Below are 21125 nucleotides of genomic sequence, written 5' to 3'. Positions count from 1 at the left end.
CAAACAAAAATCTCAAATAAACAACCTAACCTACCAGTGAAAGGAATTAGAAAAAGAAGAACAAACAAAGACCAAAGTCAGCAGAAGGAAGGAAATAATAAAGATCAGAGAGGAAACAAATAAAAATAGAGGCTAAAAAAAGAAACAAACAAAAGAAGAGAAATAACAACCAATAACACAGAGATACAAAAATTCATAAAAGAACACTAAGAATACTTACATGCCAACAAGTAAGACAACTTAGAAGAAATGGATACATTTCTAGAAATATACAATCTTCCAAGACTGAATCGGGAAGAAATAGACAATCTGTGAAACACTAATAGTGAAATTGAGTTTGTAGTAAAAAAAAAAAAAAAAAGAAAAGAAAAAAACCTGCCAACAAACAAAAGTCAGGACCAGACAGTGGCACAGAGGAATTCTACCAAACATATAAACAAGAGCTAATACACATCCTTCTCAAACTATTCCAAAAAACTGAAGACAGAACACTCCCAAATTCATTCTGCAAGGCCACCATCACCCTGACACTAGAACCAGACAAAGACAATACAAAAAAAGAAAATTACAGGCCAGTATCTTTGATGAATATAGATGCAAAAATTCCCAACAAAGTATTAGCAAACTGAATACAACAATATATAAAACGATCATATACCATGATCAAGTGGGATTTATTCCAGGGACCTAAGAATGGTTCAACATCCACAAATCAATCAATGAGATGCACCACATTAATAAAAGGAAGGATCAACATCACATGATCATCTCAATACACACAGAAAAAGCATTTGACAAAGTGCAACATGCATTCATGATCTCTCATCAAAGTTGCAGCAGATAGAATATATCTCAACATAATAAAGGCCATTACAACAAACCCACAGCTAACATCACACTCAATGATGAAAAGCTAAGAGCTTTTCCTCTAAAATCAGGAAGAAGACAAGGATGCCCACTCTCACCCCTGATATTTAACATAGTACTGGAAGCCCTAGCCACAGCAATCTGACCAAAAAAAAGAAATAAAAGGTAACCAAATTGGAAGGGAAGAAGTAAAACTGTCAGTATTTTCAGAAGATATGATACTATCCATAGGAAACCCTAAAGTCTCCACCACTAAATGATTTCAGTGAAGTTACAGGTTACAAGATTAATATACAGAAGTCTGTTGCTTTTCTATACATTAATGATGAACTATCAGAAAGAGAAAGCCAAGAAAAATCCCATTTAAAATTGCATCAAAAAGAATAAAATACCTAGGAATAAACTTAACCAAGGAGGTGAAAGACCTATACTCTGAAAACTATAAAACACTGATGAAGAAAACTGAAGATGATACAATGATACAAAGAAATGGAAAGATACCCTGTGCTCTTGGATTGGAACAATTAATATTGTTAAAATGGCCATCCTACTGGGACTTCCCTGGTGGTCCAGTGGTAAAGAATCCGCCTTACAATGCAGGGGACACGGGTTCGATCCCTGGTCAGGGAACTACGATGCCACATGCTGCAGGGCAACTAAGCCCGCGCACCACAACTACTGAGCTCATGCGCCTCTACTAGAAAGCCTGTGTGCCGCAAACTACAGAGCCCACGCGCTCTGGAGCCTGCGCGCCACAACTAGAGAAGAGAAAACCCACACGCCACAACTAGAGAGAAGCCCGCGCACCGCAACGAAAAGCTCACGTGCTGCAACAAAAGATCTCACATGCCTCAACGAAGGTCCTGCATGCTGCGACTAAGACACAACGCAGCCAAAAATAAATAAAATAAATTTTAAAAAATTTTTTAAAAAGCTGAAACAGCTATAAAAATAAATAAATGGCCCTACTACCCAAAGCAATCTACAGATTTAATGCAATCCCTATCAAAATACCCATGACATTTTTCACATAACTACAACAAATAATCCTAAAATTTACACAGAAACACAAAAGACCCCAAATAACAAAAAAATCTTGAGAAAGAAGAACAGAGCTGGCAGTATCATGCTCCCTGGCTTCAGACTATACTACAAAGCTACAGTAATCAAAATGGAGTGATAGGGCTTCCCTGGTGGAACAGTGGTTGCGAGTCCGCCTGCCGATGCAGGGGACACAGGTTCGTGCCCCGGTCCGGGAAGATCCCACATGCTGCGGAGCGGCTGGGCCCGTGAGCCATGGCCGCTGAGCCTGCGCATCCAGAGCCTGTGCTCCGCAACGGGAGAGGCCATAACACTAAGAGTCCCACGTACCACAAAAAAAAAAAAAAAAAATAGTATGGTACTGGCACAAAAACAGACACATTGATCAATAGAACAGAATAGAGAGCCCAGAAATAAAACCACTTACTATGGTCAATTAATCTATGACAAAGGAGGCAATAATATACAATGGAAAAAAGACAGTCTCCTCAATAAGTGGTGCTGGGAAAGTTGGACAGCTACATGTAAAACAATGAGATTAGAATATTTCCTCATATCATATACAAAAATAAACTCACATGAATTAAAGACCTAAATATAAGACCTGAAACCATACAACTCCTAGAAGAGAATATATGCAGAACATCCTTTGACATAAATCATAACAGTATTTTTTGGACCTGTCTCCTAAGGCAAAAGAAAGCTTTTGCTTGCTTTTAAGAAGCTTTTAAGAAGCTCCTAAAAGCTTCTGCACAGCAAATGAAACCACTGACAAAACAAAAAGACAACCTAGTGAATGGGAGAAAATATTTGTAAATGATATGACTGACAAGAGGTTAGTATCCAAAATATATAAACACATCATACACCTCAATATCAATAAAAACAAACATCTCAATCAAAAAATGGGCAGAAGACCTGAATAGGTATTTTTCCAAAGAAGACATACAGATGGCTAACAGGCACATGAAAAAATGCTATCACTAATTATTAGAGAAATGCAAACCAAAACAACAACAAGTGAGATATCACCTCACACCTGTCAGAATGGCTATCATCAAAAAGTCTACAAATAACAAATGTTGGCAAGGATGTGGAGAAAGGGGAACTCATACTGGTGAGAATTTAAACTGGTGCAGCCACTGTGGAAAATAGTACAGAGCTTCCTCAAAAACCTAAAAATAGAACTATCATATGACCTGGCAATTCCACTCCTGGGTATTATCCAGAAAAAAATCAAAGCACTAATTTGAAAAGATACATGCACCCCAACATTCAGAGCAGCATTATTTACAATTGCCAGGATATGGGAGCAACCTAAGTGTCCATCAAGAGACAAATGGATAAACGATACACACACGGAATATTACTCAGCCATAAGCAAAAAATGAAACACTGCCATTTGCAGCAATGTGGATGGACCTAGAGAATATTATGTTAGTGAAATAAATCAGACGGAGAAAGACACATACTGTATGATGTCATTTATTTGTGGAATCTAAACAATAAAACTAATGAATGTATATATCAAAACAGAAACAGGTTCACAGATATAGAAAACAAACTAGTGGTTACCACTGGGGAGAGGGAAGTGGGGAGGAGCATGTTAGGGGGATGGGATTAAGTTATAGAAACTATTGAATACTATGTGTAAAATAGATAAGCAACAAGGATATATTGTACAGGGAATTATAATCATGATTTTGTAATAATTTTTAATGGAGTATAATCTATAAAAATATGTATTCACTATGCTGTACACCTGAAACTAATGTAATATTGTAAATCTACTACACTTCCAAAAAAAGCAGCAAGAGAAAAACAACTTATTACATACAAGAGACCCCCATAACACTATCAGCAGTATTTTCAGCAGAAACTTTGCAGTCCAGTAAGGAGTAGCACAATATATTCAAAGTGCTGAAAGAAAAAAATTTCTAACCGAGAATACTCTACCTGGCAAAGTTATCAATCAGAATTGAAAGAGAGAGAGAGTTTTCCAGACAAGCAAAAGCTAATGCAGTTCATCAGCACTAAACCGGCCTTACAAGAAATGTTAAAAGGATGACTTTAAGCTCTAATTATTAAGAAGAAAACATATGAAAGTGTAATTCTCACTGATAAAGGTAAAGGTATTGCATTAATCACTTACAAAGCTAATATGAATGTTAAAAGACAAAAGTAGTAAAAGTAACGATAACTACAATAATATTAAGGGATATACAAGATGAAAGGTGTAAAATGTGACCCCCAACAACATAAAATGTTGGGGGGCAATTAAAATGTAGAGCTTTAGAATGTGTTCAAAGTTAGGTTGTTATCTACTTAAAGTAGACTGTCGTAAATACAGATTGTTAGATGTGAGCCTCAGGGTGACCACAAAACAAAAACCTATAGCAGACACACAAAAGATAATGAGAAAGGACTCTAAGAACAGCACTAAAGAAAGTAATCAAACCACAAGGGAGAGAGCAAGAGACGAAGAAACAGAGGAACTACAGAACAGCCAGAAACCAGTTAACAAAATGGGAATAAGTACATACCTACCAATAATAACTTTAAATTTAAATGGATTAAACTTTCCAACCAAAAGACAGAGTGGCTGATGGATTAAAAAAACAGACCCATCTATATGCTGTCTCCATTACACACAGACTGAAAGTGAAGGGATGGAAAAAGATGTTCCATGCAAATGGAAACCAAAAGAAAGCTGTGGCTGCTATCCTTATATCGGACAAAAGAGACTTTAAAGCAAAGTCTGCAATAAGAGACAAAAAGGGCATTACATAGTGATAAAGGGCTCAATCCACAACAGGATATAACATTTGTAAATATTTATGCAGCCAACATAGGAGCTCCTAAGTATATAAAGAAAATATTGACAGGCCTAGCGTAATTATATACATATAATTTTCATTAATACATATTTACATAAATACACACACATACATACACACAATGGAATACTACTCAGCCATAAAAAAGAATAAACTCTTGCCATTTGCGACAACATGGATGGACCTTGAAGGCATCGCGCTAAGTGAAGTAAGTCAGAGAAAGACAAATACAGTGATCTCACTTATGTGTGGGTCGATTGGATTTAATCACCTTTCCCAACTGGTAGCACTGTTCGATGATACACTCCTTGTATTTTTAAAGAACTAAATAAACACACTTTAATTTTAGAAAACTTGTAAAATACAGAAAAACATACAGAAGGGAGTCACATCTCGTCCTGCACCAGGTGCAGCAAGGGCTTCGCAGCCCATCTCCCCGGACACGTAGAGGTCACAGCTGAGCCTCACGGGAGCCCAGACATGCTGAGCGTTAACTGAAAGCAAATGAGCATGGCATCTTGGCACCCATGTTCACAGCAGCTTTGTTCACAGTAGGTAAACCGTGGAAGTAACCCCAGTGTCCATCAAAGGATGAACAGATAAACAAAAAATGGAAATACATATGACCAAATATTATTCAGCCTTTAAGAGGAAGGACACTCTGACACACACTACAACATGGATGAAACTGGAGGAATTATGCTGAGTGAAATGAGCCAGTCACAAAAGGACAAATCCTGAATGATTCCATTTAAAGGAGATCACTAGAGTTGGCAAAATCATACATAGAGACAGAAAGTAGAACGCTGGGTTCCAGGGGCTGGGGGAGGGGAAATATGGGAGTTAGTGTTGAATAGAGACAGCGTTTCAATTTGGGAAGATAAAAATGTTCCCTGGATGGATGGTGGTGACGGTTCCACAACAATGTGAATGTATTTAAATGCCACCAAACTGCACTTAAGAATGGTTAAGATGGTAAATTTTATATTACGTGTATTCTAACAATTTTTTAAATTGGGGGAAAAAAGGAAACGAGTACAAATTTCTGGTCATAAGCAGTCTAGAAATAACGCTTTGGATTCTTAGCTGATTTGTTCATCCAGGCTGCTTCCCTCTCTCTTCAGGTGCCTGTGTACAAACATCCTTTTGCACACACACACTGCCCTGTTGACCTGTGGTCTGATAACCAAGAATATGTGGAGCAATGAACCATTTTGGGGTCCGTGTATGAACGGGCCTTAAAGGTCACATGACACGTTCCCAGATTACATTAATTTCTCGACAATGCATCTAAGGATCATGCTGGTCTTAGTTTGAGGAACAAAAGGAGTAGCTGCTTTAAGCGTGGTTTGGAGTGTTCCAGGCAGAAAGGTGAGGGCAGTAAGGTCTGGGGACAAGGAATAACTTGAATGTGATGCTTCCTAACTGAATGCAGAATTCAGTACCCAAAGGAAAAGCACGGAATGAACCCCAGACCCTTGCAGCAAAGACAGGACTCATGTGCCACTCAGACTCTACAGGTTTTAAAGAACGAAGCTTTTTCCACTGTCCTTGCACAAGCCCAGCTGGCACAGCGATGAGTGAGATACCATCACCCACCTTGGAAGGGCAGCCAGTGTCAGAAGAAGGTGCTCCAGCCGCCCTGGAGGTGTTCGTCCTCGCCCCTGGGCTGTGCCTCTGCTGAAGGGGTGGAGCTAGTGTCCTAGGGTTTTGGTGGAGCCGGAGACTTTAATTTTCTCTGAACCTGAAATGAGGTAAGGCCGAGGTGTCAGAGCAGGCAGGCTCCAGGGCCATGGAATCACTCACGTCCTCTCAGACAACACTTATCCTGACCTCTTCAAACAGCAGAACGCTTTCTTCAAGTAAGTTCTGGGCTGTCCAGAGCAGAATCCGTCCTCGCTGAAGCCCACGGGAAGGTCTGCTGACGTCAGGGCCGGGGGTGGAGATACCGCCGTCACGTGCACTGCTGTTAGCAGCTTGCGATTCGCTTGGGCTTTAGGGCTGTCCAGCTTTGAAAGTGTTTCTTTCTCACGCTCCTTAACCTTTGTAGGGTGTTCGGCCCTTCCCAGGTTGAAAAACACTGCTGGAGAATCTGAAAGTCAAACATAAGTTGCGTCAGTTTGCCGCTTCCTTCGATTTGTGGGAATCACATCAGTTTAAAGCAGCCGGCCTGTGGGATTCCTGTTACAAGGACCCCACTTTCAGGTGCTGCTTCAAGTGCTTGCAGGTGTTGCCGGCCTCTTCTCCCTCCCCTCCACCAGTGAGCAACCTCGGCTGCACTTGGGTTGGTTGAGCAGCTTCCCCATTTCTCTCTCACTGAGGTCATCTGTTATCCCACGTTAAAACATTATTTTTTAAAGACTTATCTTCATGGAGAGGTAGTGTATGCTAGAAAATAAGTCAGTAACTCCAACTTAGATCTGGCTCTGCCAACCACTGTATCATATGGCCTAAGAAAAGTCATTTACCTCTCTGGGCCGGTTTGCTCATCAGCAAGAAGCAAAGCCTAACTTATCTCTTCCACAGGATTGTCAGACTCAGGTGAGCAAACTGCAGGTACTAAGCAAATGCAAAATACATACTCTCAGAAACATTTTCTACTGAAACATCCAAAAAAAACCACACCTATTTCTTATTGCAACTCTCAAAACTTGCCTTTAAAGAAAGCCTCATTTACCGTCAAACAACGTATAAGGCACAAGGAGTATGAACCTTTGTTAAGGAAGCAGCTCAGGAAGGCACGTTTCTTAGTGGACAGGGCACAGGTGCTGGATTCGGGCTCAGGTCACACCTGAGGCAAGTCTGCTCCCTCTGGCATCGCCACTGAAGTAGCTGGGAATGACGAATGGATGAGTGAGGTACCTCGTGGCTACAAGTGCCCGTCTACAACCACACTGGTCGCCATCTTCAGTGGCTGCATTGCATACTTAGCATGCCACCGTTGCACGTGATCAAGAGGTTTTGAATATGTATCCTTTAAAATTAATACAAGTCAGAAAGCACCTCAGCCCCTGCTCATTTGTAAAATTCCTGTCAGGTTTTACAAATGGCGATAATGGAAACAAGAAGTTAATCAAATTGAATTAATAGTTACTTCTATTAAGCAACGCTATCAACTTAAAAACATAAGCATTCCATGTAAAAATAGTTTTGCAATTCAAATTACCAAGTTAATAACCAACACTATTCTTTGCACAGTCGTTAAAAACTTAAAAATAAATTTTATTCATAAATCAAATGCACAAATTCAGTTAATCCTAAACTAATGTTTCTTTATTACAGAACGAAGATTCAGACAGGAGTCTTGGAGACTTCTAAGGACAGTTGATGAGTTTGCGGGTATGTTGGATTATATCTCAGACATTGCTGTGATTTAAACACTAAGATACAGTGATTAAATTACCAAGATATTTGGATTTTTAACTACTCTATCCAAATATTCAGATGCCAACCGAATTTGCAACAGAAAAAAAAAGCTCTTTGATCTATTTACCATCTTTTCATTTCAGGTTATGATTTTGTAACTAACACCTGGCAAGGAATCAATGTTAGGATTTAAATCTCTAGGGCAGCTCACGCTTCAGTCTGTGGCAATTTAACGCCAACTCACAGGTGGGCTCAGGTGAAAATATGAGAACGAATCAGGGGGAAGGGGCTGAAGCAATGTAAACACAGACCCAAGTCACACACGCTTGTACAAACTCCCAGAGCCTCCAGTGACGAGGGACTGAACCACTGAACTCAAAAGGTCCAACATGAAAGGCTGATTTTGACAAATTTTGGAAACCTATAGTACGTTATACAGTAATGAAGACCACATTTATCCAAAATCATGTCATCAGAGTAACTTGTTCTAGCCTCACCCTTTTCTTTTAGATTTTAGGTTTGTAGGGACTCTGCACGTCTTGTACGTGAAAGTGCACCTCCCACTTCCCTAAAGCCCCTGAAGTGAGGCAGACACACTTGATGTGTGTAACATATTCTGACAGCTTCAGATGAACTCAACAGTCAAAGCACTTCACCTTGTTTTACTGCGACTCAAGTTGCCCTTTGCATTTTTATTAGCATCTTTCTACTACTGGACATATCATCTCAATCGATATAAACTATGATAGGCAGACAGATATATATAGCACATACCCAGGAAAACCTGGTCCAAAGGTACTTTACTGCTTTAGGAAGAAAAGTCTGCAATATTATCCCGATAGTGAAATACTTATAAAATAATGTTGCTGATAATCTTAGACTATGCACACAAATAGTGTCTTAGCAGTGAGAAACCACTACTGGAAGAATATAACATTACCAAATGTAGGTAGCAGCTTAATTTTTTTAATAAATGAATATTAAATTTTAAATCAAAGAAAATTAATCATTCTGGCACTGTCTTCCTTCACATTGCTCATCCTCATGGGCAAAAGGTCCTGACCATGCGGGGTGCATGGAGAAATGTAATGAAAGACAATCTCTTAGACTTTTATGCTAGTCTGCATAGTTTGAGTTACAACCAAATGACCTAGATTGAGGTGGACTTTATATCAGAAGGCAAATATAACATTACCAAATGTAGGTAGCAGCTTAATTTTTTTAATAAATGAATATTAAATTTTAAATCAAAGAAAATTAATCATTCTGGCACTGTCTTCCTTCACATTGCTTATCCTCATGGGCAAAAGGTCCTGACCATGCGGGGTGCATGGAGAAATGTAATGAAAGACAATCTCTTAGACTTTTATGCTAGTCTACATAGTTTGAGTTACAACCAAATGACCCAGATTGAGGTGGACTTTATATCAGAAGGCAAAAGACTCTTATGGTTACCCTCAAGAATATACTGTGTTCTGAACTCTTTGAATCCGTCTAGTCTTTTTTTTAATTGAAGTATAGTTGATTTACAACACTGTGTTAGTTTTAGGCATACAGCACAGTGACTAGGCTCTTTTGCAGATTATATTCATTATAGGTTATTACAAGATATTGGGTGTCTAGTGTTTTTCTTGTAGACACTTTGGCAACCCTGTAGGGCAGGAATGCATTGATGCCAAACTAATAATCTATTCTTACACAAGTCATTGCAAGGAAGCAGTTAATTACTAATTAACTGTCCAGGAATTGGCAAAGACCCATTCTCTATTTCTAGTGCATTGAAAATAAAACATATGATTATACTGAGGCCATATCTTATGAAACACAGAAGGAATCACCTCTCCCCACCTGCCATTTTGTGAATGGAAAAACAGGCAAAGTACAGCCAGAACCGGCGTAGCTTCTCAGATGGCAGAGTAAGGTTAAGTAGTTCACACCCTGAACTTCTTAAGTGTTGAGAAATTAGATTGAGGATATCATTTAATTACACTGCAACCCTCAGACATTACGGGTATTTTGATCCTGGAAATAAGATATGTTTCATTTGGACAACAGTGTACAATTCTGGGAATTCCCCGGCAGTACAGTGGCTTTCACTGCGGAGGGCGCAGGTTCAATCCCTGGACGGGGAACTAAGATCCCACAAGCCGCGCGGCACAGCCAAAAAAAAAAAGTGTGCAGTTCTAAACATATATTTAAAGATTCATTTCTAAGTGGGACTCAGATAAGAACCTGTAATCACAGTAATGTCAATCTACTTTCATTACTGAATAGATCTCATAATGAATTTACCAAGATTTTCCATTTTCGTTTTTAAAATTCTGAGTTGATTCCATGTTGTAACAATACATCTACTTTCAGTATCCCAGCTTCACCTTTAGTCATCAAATCATCTAACACAGAATGTTATGTAGAGGCCAAAAAATTGGCAATGCCAATAGCTAGGATATGGTTAGAAAATTCTACGTACTGGGTGTTGATATATGTGTATCCTGCTTACTTCTAAATTAGTGGCTTATTGGACCAAGATGGTCATTACCACCACCTGTGAAGAAAATCAAGGTCAGCAGTGAAATATAAGGCAACAAGGAAACAGGGCACCAAGAACTACTGTGATAACAATGTGAGTTCTGGTGCAAGGCTATTGATCTTCTGATTAGTTATGAGAAGGGCACTCACCTTAGAGCTGAACGTAGTGAAAAGGCCTCTGCTAACATGCCTGGAGTCATGTGACTGGAGTGGGGAGGAGCCACTGGCCCGGCTAAACTTAGGCTTCCCCAGTGAGCTTCAGAAATTCCTGCATCAGCTGCCCTCCTTCTTTTGTGTAAGTTGTCTTATTGATGTACGTAGCCACTCCAGTTAGTTATTTGAAAGCACATATAAAATCTAGACAAAATTAAATTTTAAAAATAACCAAAAATTACCTTCCCTGCAAAACGCATAATTTCTTTAAAATGATCTCATGACTTTCCCAGTGTTAAGAATTCTTAAGTCATCTTCCACAAGACAACAGCAAACTGAGGATAAATCTCCTGTCCTTTTCAGGACCAAAGGTGCTTTCCTTGTAATGAGAAGACCTTGAATCTAAGTCTGCATGGAAACTCCTTCTAGAATCTGTGAGATGTAGTCCAAGTTTGATATCATATTAACTTGTGTGTGTGTTTGTGCGTGTGTATGTGTGTCAGTATCACTATTTCATAGTCAATGTAGGATTTTCCGGATCTTCAGTCTAACAATTCTGAAAGCTGCTCCACAGAGGACTGGGGAGGCAGAATGAGTCAACTTATCTATAAACTCTAGCAAAACTGTTGTTTTTACGGATTTTACAACTCAACTAACGCTCAAGATAGATCTATATAGAAACATTGTTTTAAGAAAAACTACCGAATCATTATTCGTTGCTATTATTCAATTTTCTCCAGATTATGTTTAGGCAAATGGTAAATTAATATATTAAACTTTCCATATCGTGGACTGTAAACTGTAAGCAACTAATTTCTGAAAAAATATATTCATTTATGACAACTAATTCTGAATTTGCATTTGATAGTATGACCACATGATCTGTCTTAGTTTGTTCATAGCAAACATACCTATATAGCTGGTTTGATTTATAATTTAAATATTGATAAAATTCTAAATTTTAATTGTTAAAGTTTTCCTTCTGAAAAGGAATTTATGTCATTTTTTGTTTGTTTAAAAGTAAACGAACACTGCTCATGATTTTATGAGTCGGATAAAGAAAAGTGGTTTGGGAAGCACCTCCTTTAAGGGGCTGTGGAAAACGTGTTAGCTACTGTTTAGCAGCGTTACATACATTTTCCCTCTCAAAACGTGAGCTAGGGGACTTCCCTGGCAGTCCAGTAGTTAAGACTGCCTTCCAATGCAAGGGTTTGAGCCCTGGTCAGGGAGCTAAGATGCCACATGCCTCCTGACCAAAAAACCAAAACATAATACAGAAGCAATGTTGTAACAAATTCAATAAGGACTTAGAACAAAAAAAGTGAGCTAGGCCATCTGAGTGAATGGCGTTAGTGTTTGTTTTCCAGCTGCCAATATGGTGGCCTTAAGAGGTCCCTGTCAGATACAACAGATTTGGATCTGGATTTTAATCTACTTTACAAGGTAACCCTCCCAGATATCTGATTTTTAACTTTTATATTTTAAAAACTAAGTAGTAATTAGGATAGGTTATCAAAAACTAGAAAAATTCTAAAGCTGAGATTTAATAACTGCATAACAGAAAAAATAGATTCCAGAAGTATAAATCAGCAGATGTGCTACAAGGTGAAGCTTTATGTTAAGGAATGCATGTTTAGATATTTACTCTCAGCACCTATGAAAAAGGAATTGGTTTGAGAACATTAAAATTATAACTATCAGTAAGAGAATGAAATTAAGTTTAAGTTTTTAAGACTAAAAGTGGGACTTCCCTAGTGGTCCAGTGGCTAACTCTGCGCTCCCAATGCAGGAGGGCCGAGTTCAATCCCTGGTCAGGGAACTAGATCCCTCATGCTGCAACTGAGTTCGCATGCCGCAACTGAAGATCCCAAATGCCTCTACAAAGATCCCGCATGCCACAACTAAGATCTGGCCCAGCCAAATAGATAAATAAATAAATAAATATTAAAAAACTAAAGAGAAGTTTTCTGGCAGTACCTCATAGTTGGAATTTTTATTCCTTAGTTGATAGTTCAGCAGGGACTCTATTTAGTAACATGGGGAGACATTATAAGATATCTAAATAGCAAATCTGTGTGTACTTCTTTTATTGTTGTTCTAACCAGGACTTCCCTCCTCTCACTTTTCATTCACAACACATCATGTCATTGAGTTCATTACGCAAAGCATTTAGAACAATACCTGGCACACAGAGGGCACTGTTACTGTTGGTGCTGTAACCATCTAGGATCAGGATGCCCTGTATATCTCGACACCCTAAAGGGCTACGTGTGCGTCTAGAGAGAGCAGACAGAGATTTATTACAGACAGTACTGCATCAGTTAAGGGACATTCACCGTGGGGGGTGAACTGACCTCTGAGTAGGGTGACCAACTTATCCCCACCTGCCTGGATGCTCCCAGTTTGGGTACTGAAAGTTCAGAGAAATCCCTCAGTCCTGAGTAAACTGGTACAGCTGGTAACTCTACCTTGGATCCCATTTCTTCATCTTTAAAATGCAGGTAAAATAAACCCTACATCATAAGAGTATTGTGAGGCTTAAATGGGGAAATACGTGAACATAGGAATGTATCATACCAGCTAAGAGCATGGCGCTCGGCCCTCAGGTATCGCCCTAGCTCTTTTCACCTAACTAGCTCCCTGCCTTGGCCAACTTACTTAAGCTCTCCATGCCTCGGTTTCCTTTTAGGCAAAACGAGATACTACCGTTTACCTTGTAGGATGGTTGAGAGTTAAAATGCATGTCAGCTGTGCACAGCTGAGTAAGCACTAAATAGATCCTTATCATTGTCGTTAAAATACTCAGCCCATTTCCTAGCAATAGTAAACTGTGGATAAATGTTTATTATCTACTAGGAAGGTCTGTTTAAAAACAATGTAAAAACTAGGTTAGTTTTGGGGCTGTTTTTTCTTTTCTTAATTGGTCGGGGTTGTTGCTTTCTTTAGTGAACTCTTAGAAAGTTGCACATAATCATCATACGTGAAGAGCTGTTGGAAAAGGGTAACAGGAGGTGGGCGACTGCCCTCCCTGGCCACACACCCCTGGGAACTCGGGGGCAGAAGAGCAACTGTCTACTGCAGGCCTGGCCCAGCTGCTGCCCAACTACAGCACAGCGTAGGATTTCCAGAGGTCTTATTTCAATACTGAATGAAGAACCAGAACCACATGGCTTCTGCAAGGGAGACTGAACCGGCCTGAGCTTGAGGGAGAGGATGATGTGTCCACAACACCAGGGAGGCCAACTGACAAGTCTCATATGAGCAACAGCCCTTTCCTGAGAACCACCCAGACCAGGAATTCCTGGGAGAGCTCCTTGGCCCGGGAATGCCAGTCCAGTGCGGTGGTGCAGAAGCCCAGTTTCTGTGGTTACCTGGTGGTACGTGGATGAGGGTCTTCTGGCCCCTGTGGGCTTTTCAGGACCGGCCTGGCCTCTTCACTGATTGGCTATGTTTTGTTTGATCTCATTGATGAGGGTGAAGGGGGAAGAGTGGGCGGACACCACCTATACCATGTAGTCTTCAAGCTACTGTGGTACCAACACTGCCCTTGTACCCAGCACTGTCCTCGACACGGCCACCTCTGCTGTCTGCCTGCCCTCATGCCAGCCCTGTGGCCCACATCACAGAAACTGAAGGCAGGTACTCCTGCCGTTGTGTCGGACTCCGAGGCCTACTGTCCTCGAGAGCTGTAGGGTCCACACTCAGCCCTTCCTACTTCATTCGCCTGCAGCTTTCTAGAGAAAACATTCATGGGCCTTAGGACAAGGTGAAATCAAAGCCAACTTGCTCCTCAGCTGAGGTGCTAAGGCAAAATCCGACAGACTGAGATTTGCTAGCAGTTTCACTCTGGAAGCAGCATGCTGAGGGATGCGTGGGAGAGCAGTGATCAAAAGAAGAAATAACCAAAGGTGTGGGTGGTGAAGGTGCTTATCCTGTTATTTGGTGGATGAAAAGCTTTCTGGAGCACTCCTGAATTACTGTCTCTCATTTATTAGTCACTGTAACAAATGAAGTGATGTGGTTCCTACTTATTAAAAAATAACACATCCCAAACAAGGATGTGTTAACAGAATTCAGAAGCTAAAATAGTATCCTACATTCTAATTTGTCTTTCACTGAATAGACTTCAAATATGTAATCTGGGGGGGAGAGGGTAGGAGAAGGGAGGCTTTACTACGTGCAGCAAGGAGAACACGGAGGATCTTTCCTAAGCAGTGTCTCCAAATATGAAATATTTTTAGAGTTCATGCTACATAGATTACAAAATTTTTTAAAGTATACAATTATTCGTAACCGTGGTAATAAAAAGGATTGTCTCCTTTCCTTCTTAATTTCTAATCTTTTAATGGAGTAGTTTAAAAAACCTCCACCACTATTAATCTATAGTTTAGTTTTTCATTTTCAAATTATACATAGGGACTTCCCTGGCAGTCCAGTGGTTAGGACTCCACGCTTCCACTGCAGGGGGCACAGGTTCGATCCCTGGTCAGGGAACTAAGATCCCACATGCCGCACAGCAGAGGCAAAAACAGTACTAAATTTACTCATTTTTTACATTTGCAAGAACTCCCATGTACTTTTTGAAGCTCAGCTTATATCAAATTTTGATCCATAAGCCTAAAACGTTATTTAATAACCAGTAACTAGCGTAGTATAAAAAGACTCCACATCGAAAGCTGAAATACAATTAGAAATCAGAATTCCTTCATCACAGTGGTTCTCCTCAGGGGCTGATGCTGCCCCACAGGGACACCTGGCAGGGACACATCTGCCAGCCCGGGGGGCCCGGGGGGTGGGTGGAGGTGCCACTGACTTGGAGGGTAGAGACCAGGGATGCTGCCCCGATCCTGCAGTGGACAGGACAGTCACCCGAGCAAAGAATGATCAGGCCCCAATGCCAACAGAACCCCTAACGTGCACAACTGAAGGGAGGGTCAAACCATGCACACGGCAAGCTGCGCCGTTCAGCAGAGCACAACCTGGAGAATGGCCGACTCCCAGCCGCTGCCAGACACGGCAAGGATCTCTAGCCACATCTATTTGGTGACCCTGTAATTAGCCCTTTTGGGTTGTGCTTATTTTCACAATGACAAGTAATGTTTTTTAGAAAATAAATATGGTATCTACTTCTACGTTTAGATTGTTCCTGAGTCACCGTGATGTTTTAACAGTTAAAAGAATTAAACAGTTCTACTTGCAGTGGTGTAACAAGTTTTAATTCAAAATAGACACTCTGAAAACAATAGGTAAAAAAAAAATAAACTTGAACAAGCTCTTTGAATTTACAACAGAGCACACCAACAATCACACACCAGTTTCACGACTGCCTCAAAAACGCACATTACAGCAATGACATGCAGCTATATTTCAAAAATCCATACGGTAACATTATCTTATTTCCCAGAGACTGTCTTATCTTCTGAGTATGTTGCACAGGTGCCTCTGCTGTGTATCACCAGCACTACGACTTAAGGTCTAAACTGGATGGTCTCCATTACTGCTTCTGGTGCTTTAAGTTATTTTATATTGTGTGAAAAAACCGAGGCTTAGCTGTCCAAAGGAGAGTAATACACTTGAGCTCCTTAGCAATACCCCATCCCATTAACCTGGACAACTAGGCCATGGGAAAGCCCATTTCCCCCAAATGAATACATTTACCTCTAGGAAACTGTCAGAGATTTAATACACCAACCGGGAGACTAGCTCCGGTCTACTCATTTCACCTTGTCCCCTGAAAACCTGTGTTTATATTTCAGTTAGTAGCCACACCCAGGGGTCAACATTTCATTCCTGAGTAACACGGTCCTTCCCTTTCACTGGTTTATGAACAGTTAGGTTAGGAGGAGAGCTTGTGTGTGTGTTTTCAGTGTTTGTTCTAAAGGCACTAAAGATTTATTGTCATATCTTTGAATGGAGAAAAGACTTATCAGCGTATCAAAAAGAGGGGAAAAGTCTACACTGAGAAGTATTTTTGTACCTACAGAATTACTTTATTTGTAAAATAACTCTTGACTTATGAGCTTTAATACCAGACTTCAGGTTCAGTATATTTTTAACAAATGAAAACATTTGGTTTTCTGAGTTACAATCAAAAACAGCTGTTAGGACAAACCTGAAAAAACGTAAATCGAAAGTATAATCTAATAAGCAAATACCTTACAAGAAGAAATCAGCATAAGTTAATGCAGTGCATCCTTAAGGAACCAGACATGTCACAGGGGCTTCTACTCACTTCTCTAAACATTTACTGTATCATCTGCTGCTACTTGTGAAGCTGAGGGAGAGCAGTTTTAATTCGCAGTTAATCAAGTATTCTGAAACAAGCTGAAATTTCCTTAAATGAAAAACAAACATATATAGATTTCAGTTTTTATCATACGATACTGACACTACTGGGAAAACAAGGCATGCATGAAATATCAAAAGATTTAATTTACATGACAGAGGAAAAAATGAAAAACAACTGTTACAAAATCAAGCTGCAGGAAACAATAAATTTGAAAGAACTATTCAGTTCTTTATATAAAAGTCTTTCTGAGCACCTGAAATAAATCTAAAGAGCAGCATAAAGACCACTGAAATTGATTAGTTCAACATACAGTGAAGAAAATAACATTTTTAAAAATCTCAATTGAAAAAGACTACTAAGTATCTAGTACTTTAGATTTCCTAATTTTTTTTACAAGTTTTGTGGTTCATAGTCAAAGTTCAATCTGTGTTTAACATTTTTAAGTTCAGACATATCAAAGCCTAAAAGTACAGAAGGCTTGTGATTTTTTATTGCTTTCATGCAAATATACCTTCTTTTTCCAAAAAATGAAGCCACGTCAATTTTCCACACCCATAAGAGTGAGGATAACAGTTCTATTTCCTTTTTACTGGGATATGGTCTCTTGTGGAAATAATCTCTAAGAAACTGCTTTTTTTCTTCGTAAGAACGGTCTTCATATCTTTTAGGATTTAACGCTAAAACCTGGAGAGCGTCGTCGTGAACAAGGGGCGCCTCCGTCCTGCTTTCGCTCCTCTGTCTTTTAGAAGGCACGGCGCTCGTCGCCTTCTCCGGGGATGGCTCTCTGTCAGCGCTCGTGGGGACAGGCCGCTCCTCGCCCTCCCTCTGCTCCTCAGCCCCAAACTGGCCGTCAGGCATCTTTCTCTTTACAGAAAAACTGGAGTCGTGTATCACCTCACCATTGACTAAAAGCAGTTCACTGTTCTCAATAAAATTAGGCTGGACCTGCAGGCCTGAGCTGCTGTCCTTTGGAGCACTCCGACAGCGCAGCAGGTGTATGGCAATGGCTGCCAGAGTCATGTTGCCCGTGTAAACCCCACAGCAGTGGATGCACTTGAAAGCCGGGGATTTCAAAATCGTGTGCACCGTTGGCATGATGTGGTGCCGCTCCTTCAGATGCAGCTCGTACGCCTCAGCCGTCACGAAGGTGCCGAAGCAAAAAGGGCAGGTCAGCGCCTGGTTGCCAGGCCTCCCGGGCGCACCCTCGGTCTGTGGCCTCACTTTGATGTACACGGGCACCAGTGACTTGGAGTGTATCCCAGCCAGCACGGCCAAGTAGACCTCCCGCTCACCCAGCTCCTCCCTGGGCAAGATGGTGATGAAGTCGAGGTGGGGAAACAGCAGGCTGCCATTGGCATCGACATCCAGCTGAAATCCTTTGTCGCTATAGTCCACGGGCAGTCTCCTCTTCCCTAGGTGCATAGCCCTACTATGCTCTGAGAGGCCTTTAATATCGTGGAAAGTGCACGGGCAGAACAAGCACCCCAGGCCGTGCACCAGCAAGTGGCGGATAAGCTCCTCCTCTGAGACTAAGCACTTACAGGACAAACACCGAACTGTTTTCTCTCTCATCCACTTTAGAAACGGTGCACATGCCGCCAGCTTTTCCGGCTCCAGTGTTTCAGCGGATTTGGTTTCGCTGTGCTTATGTGCCACTTCCATGTGGACCTGGTAGACATTGGAAGGGAAGAGCTCGTTGCAAACTGGACAGGTTTTCCACTGCTTTGCCTGTTTGAGCACCTGATTTGCCTCTGCCACAGACGAAGAAGGCTGAACGAACATATTCTGAGCGGCATTTACCACCACTGGTGGGGAGGGCAGGCTGGCCATGGAGCTGGCCATCTGTGCAGCCGTGCCCGACTGCAGGAGCTGGATGGGCATCTGGGGGGGGGCGACAGTGGCGACACTTCCAGGGGGCACAGGCAAAGTGACAGATACTGGGGCAAGTGTGTATGTGGGAATCCCGTTCACTTGTTTCCCTGTGGGTATCAGCTGTCTGAGAATAGAGCCTGATGTTAGGAAAGCGGTGTTTGGCGAAGCCCCGGGTCTGATGGGCTGATGAGCAGGCAGGATGTTGGTACTCACAGACTGATTAAGCTGCAGGACCCCCGGCCTCACTGGCTGGCCCACAGGAAGGACCCCTGACACGACAGGCTGACTGAGCTGAAGAACACCAGAGTTAATACCCTGGTTCACAGGGAGAACACCTGACGAGACCGTCTGGTTGGGAGGAAGGAGCCCAGGTGGGACTACCTGGCCTGCAGGGAGAACCCTCAGTGGGACCGTCTGGCCAGGAGGGAGGACCCGCGGCGGGACTGTCAGCCCAGTGGGGAGCACCCCCGATGGCGCTGTCTGGCCAATGGGGAGAACCCCTGACTGAACCACCTGGCCAGCAGGGAGAACCCCAGAAGTTGCTGTCTGTCCTGAAGGGATAACCCCAGCAGGGGTCATCTGTCCCGCAGGAAGGACCCCTGACGGGACTGTCCGACTCACAGAAATCACCCCTGGCGAGACCGCCTGAAGAACTCCAGGGGTGACAGAGGGATTGACAGGAAGGACACCGGACGCAACAGGTCTATTTACCGAGAGAACTCCAGGCCCAACTGGTCTGCTTATGGGCCCAACAGGCTGGCTGAGCGGCAAAACCCCCGGGCGGATGGTCTGCTTTATGGGGAGGACGCCGGTTCCGACCGACTTATTTACAGGTCCCACTGGCTGACTCAAGGGCAACGCAGGAGGGTTTGCTGCCTGATTAAGTGGAACTCCATGAGAGAGAAAGACAGGCTGAGGTGTTGAGGGCGGCAGAGTGAGGTTGCTCTGGCCCACTGGCAGAGGACTGGAGACCAGAGTCACATGAGACTGGGCAACGGCAGGCGGGGAGTGGGTGAGGCTTCCAGAAGCGCCCGAGGCCCCAGTCACCGGGGGGGGCGCACCCTGAACTGGCTGTACCACAGTTTGGCTCTGACTGTTCTGTGGCAAGGCCAGGTGGAAGCAAGGAGATGTGGCTGGGATGCCCGGAGCACTGCTGTTGGGTGGTACAGCCACACGTGCAGCTGGTTTTGGAGCAATATGCATTTGCTTCAAAAGTCCAGTCTTCTTAATATGTTCTGAGATCACAGACCTAAGCTTATTCTCCAAATCCCTGTGTATATCCGACGTCAAGATGTGGTACATTAAAGCATCCTGGCTGCTGGCGTTGGCGCTGCACTTTTTACAGTAATACCTGTCGGATGGGGGCATCTTCTCTGTAGAACGGGGGTCGTCAGCTCTTGGTTGCTCACCCATCTCCTCAGTTCTCAGGCCAAAGTAGGAATTAATTAAGTAGTGAAAATGGGCTACCAGCACATGCTTCTTCATGCTGTAGTACAGAGTGTTTGAAAAGTTACATTTTAAACATGTAAAACTTATCACATCACTCCTAGATGATTTAGTTTCACCTAAAATATTCACAGTGTAGTTCTGGACTTTCCGAGCAGGTGCATGAAACATTCTGAAGTGCCTCCCCACAACTCTGGGTTGAGAGGAAAACACACAGTTTGGACAAGGGATCACCAGCTCTTGGTCAATTTCATCTTCATGGTAACGATGTAAATGATTTTTGAATGAAGTAAGCACTTTTGTGGAGTATTTACAGAGGCTACAACAGTATGGTTTTGTTCGATATCTCTGTTAAAAGAAAAGAAAGTCAAGCATAGTTTAATAAAACTATCAGATGCTACACCTTCTACAGTTGACAAGTATATGATTCTTTTTCTTCTAACTGGCTAGATCTAGTGCTGTGTTGTAAGGGGAAAGTACCCACAGATAACGTGTAAATAACACTAGAGACCCTAATTCAAATTTTCACATGTCACAAAACAGTATTCTTTCCTTCTCAAACATTTAAAAATGTAACAACTATTCTCAGCATGTAGGCCATACAAACACAGTTTGGCCCCAAAATCACAGTTAGCTGAACCCTGTTTCCAAGCCAGCCATTAAACCACAAATCTCATTACTTAGTCCTATACTTTGAATTGATGTAGTCCTAACTGCATTAATTA

At 41.8% G+C, this 21125-nt stretch overlaps 1 protein-coding gene across 18 annotated transcripts in view; it reads right to left on the bottom strand.

The window, feature by feature from the left end:
• Positions 1–21125, bottom strand: part of ADNP2 (ADNP homeobox 2) — an 80612-nt gene that overhangs the window by 37434 nt on the left and 22053 nt on the right. For 5 of the 18 annotated variants that reach the window (XM_019937277.3, XM_019937278.3, XM_033837891.2 and 2 more), the window contains one exon: positions 15992–20748. In XM_019937277.3, the coding sequence (XP_019792836.1) occupies positions 17473–20748 (3276 nt within the window). In that variant the 3' untranslated portion in view covers positions 15992–17472. The other 13 variants (XR_012325494.1, XR_012325496.1, XR_012325497.1 and 10 more) reach the window with 10 other exon arrangements.

This window comes from Tursiops truncatus, chromosome 13, assembly GCF_011762595.2.
Source record: "Tursiops truncatus isolate mTurTru1 chromosome 13, mTurTru1.mat.Y, whole genome shotgun sequence".
Classification (NCBI taxonomy): Eukaryota; Metazoa; Chordata; class Mammalia; order Artiodactyla; family Delphinidae; genus Tursiops; species Tursiops truncatus.
This window is presented reverse-complemented; position numbering and strand designations above follow the sequence as displayed.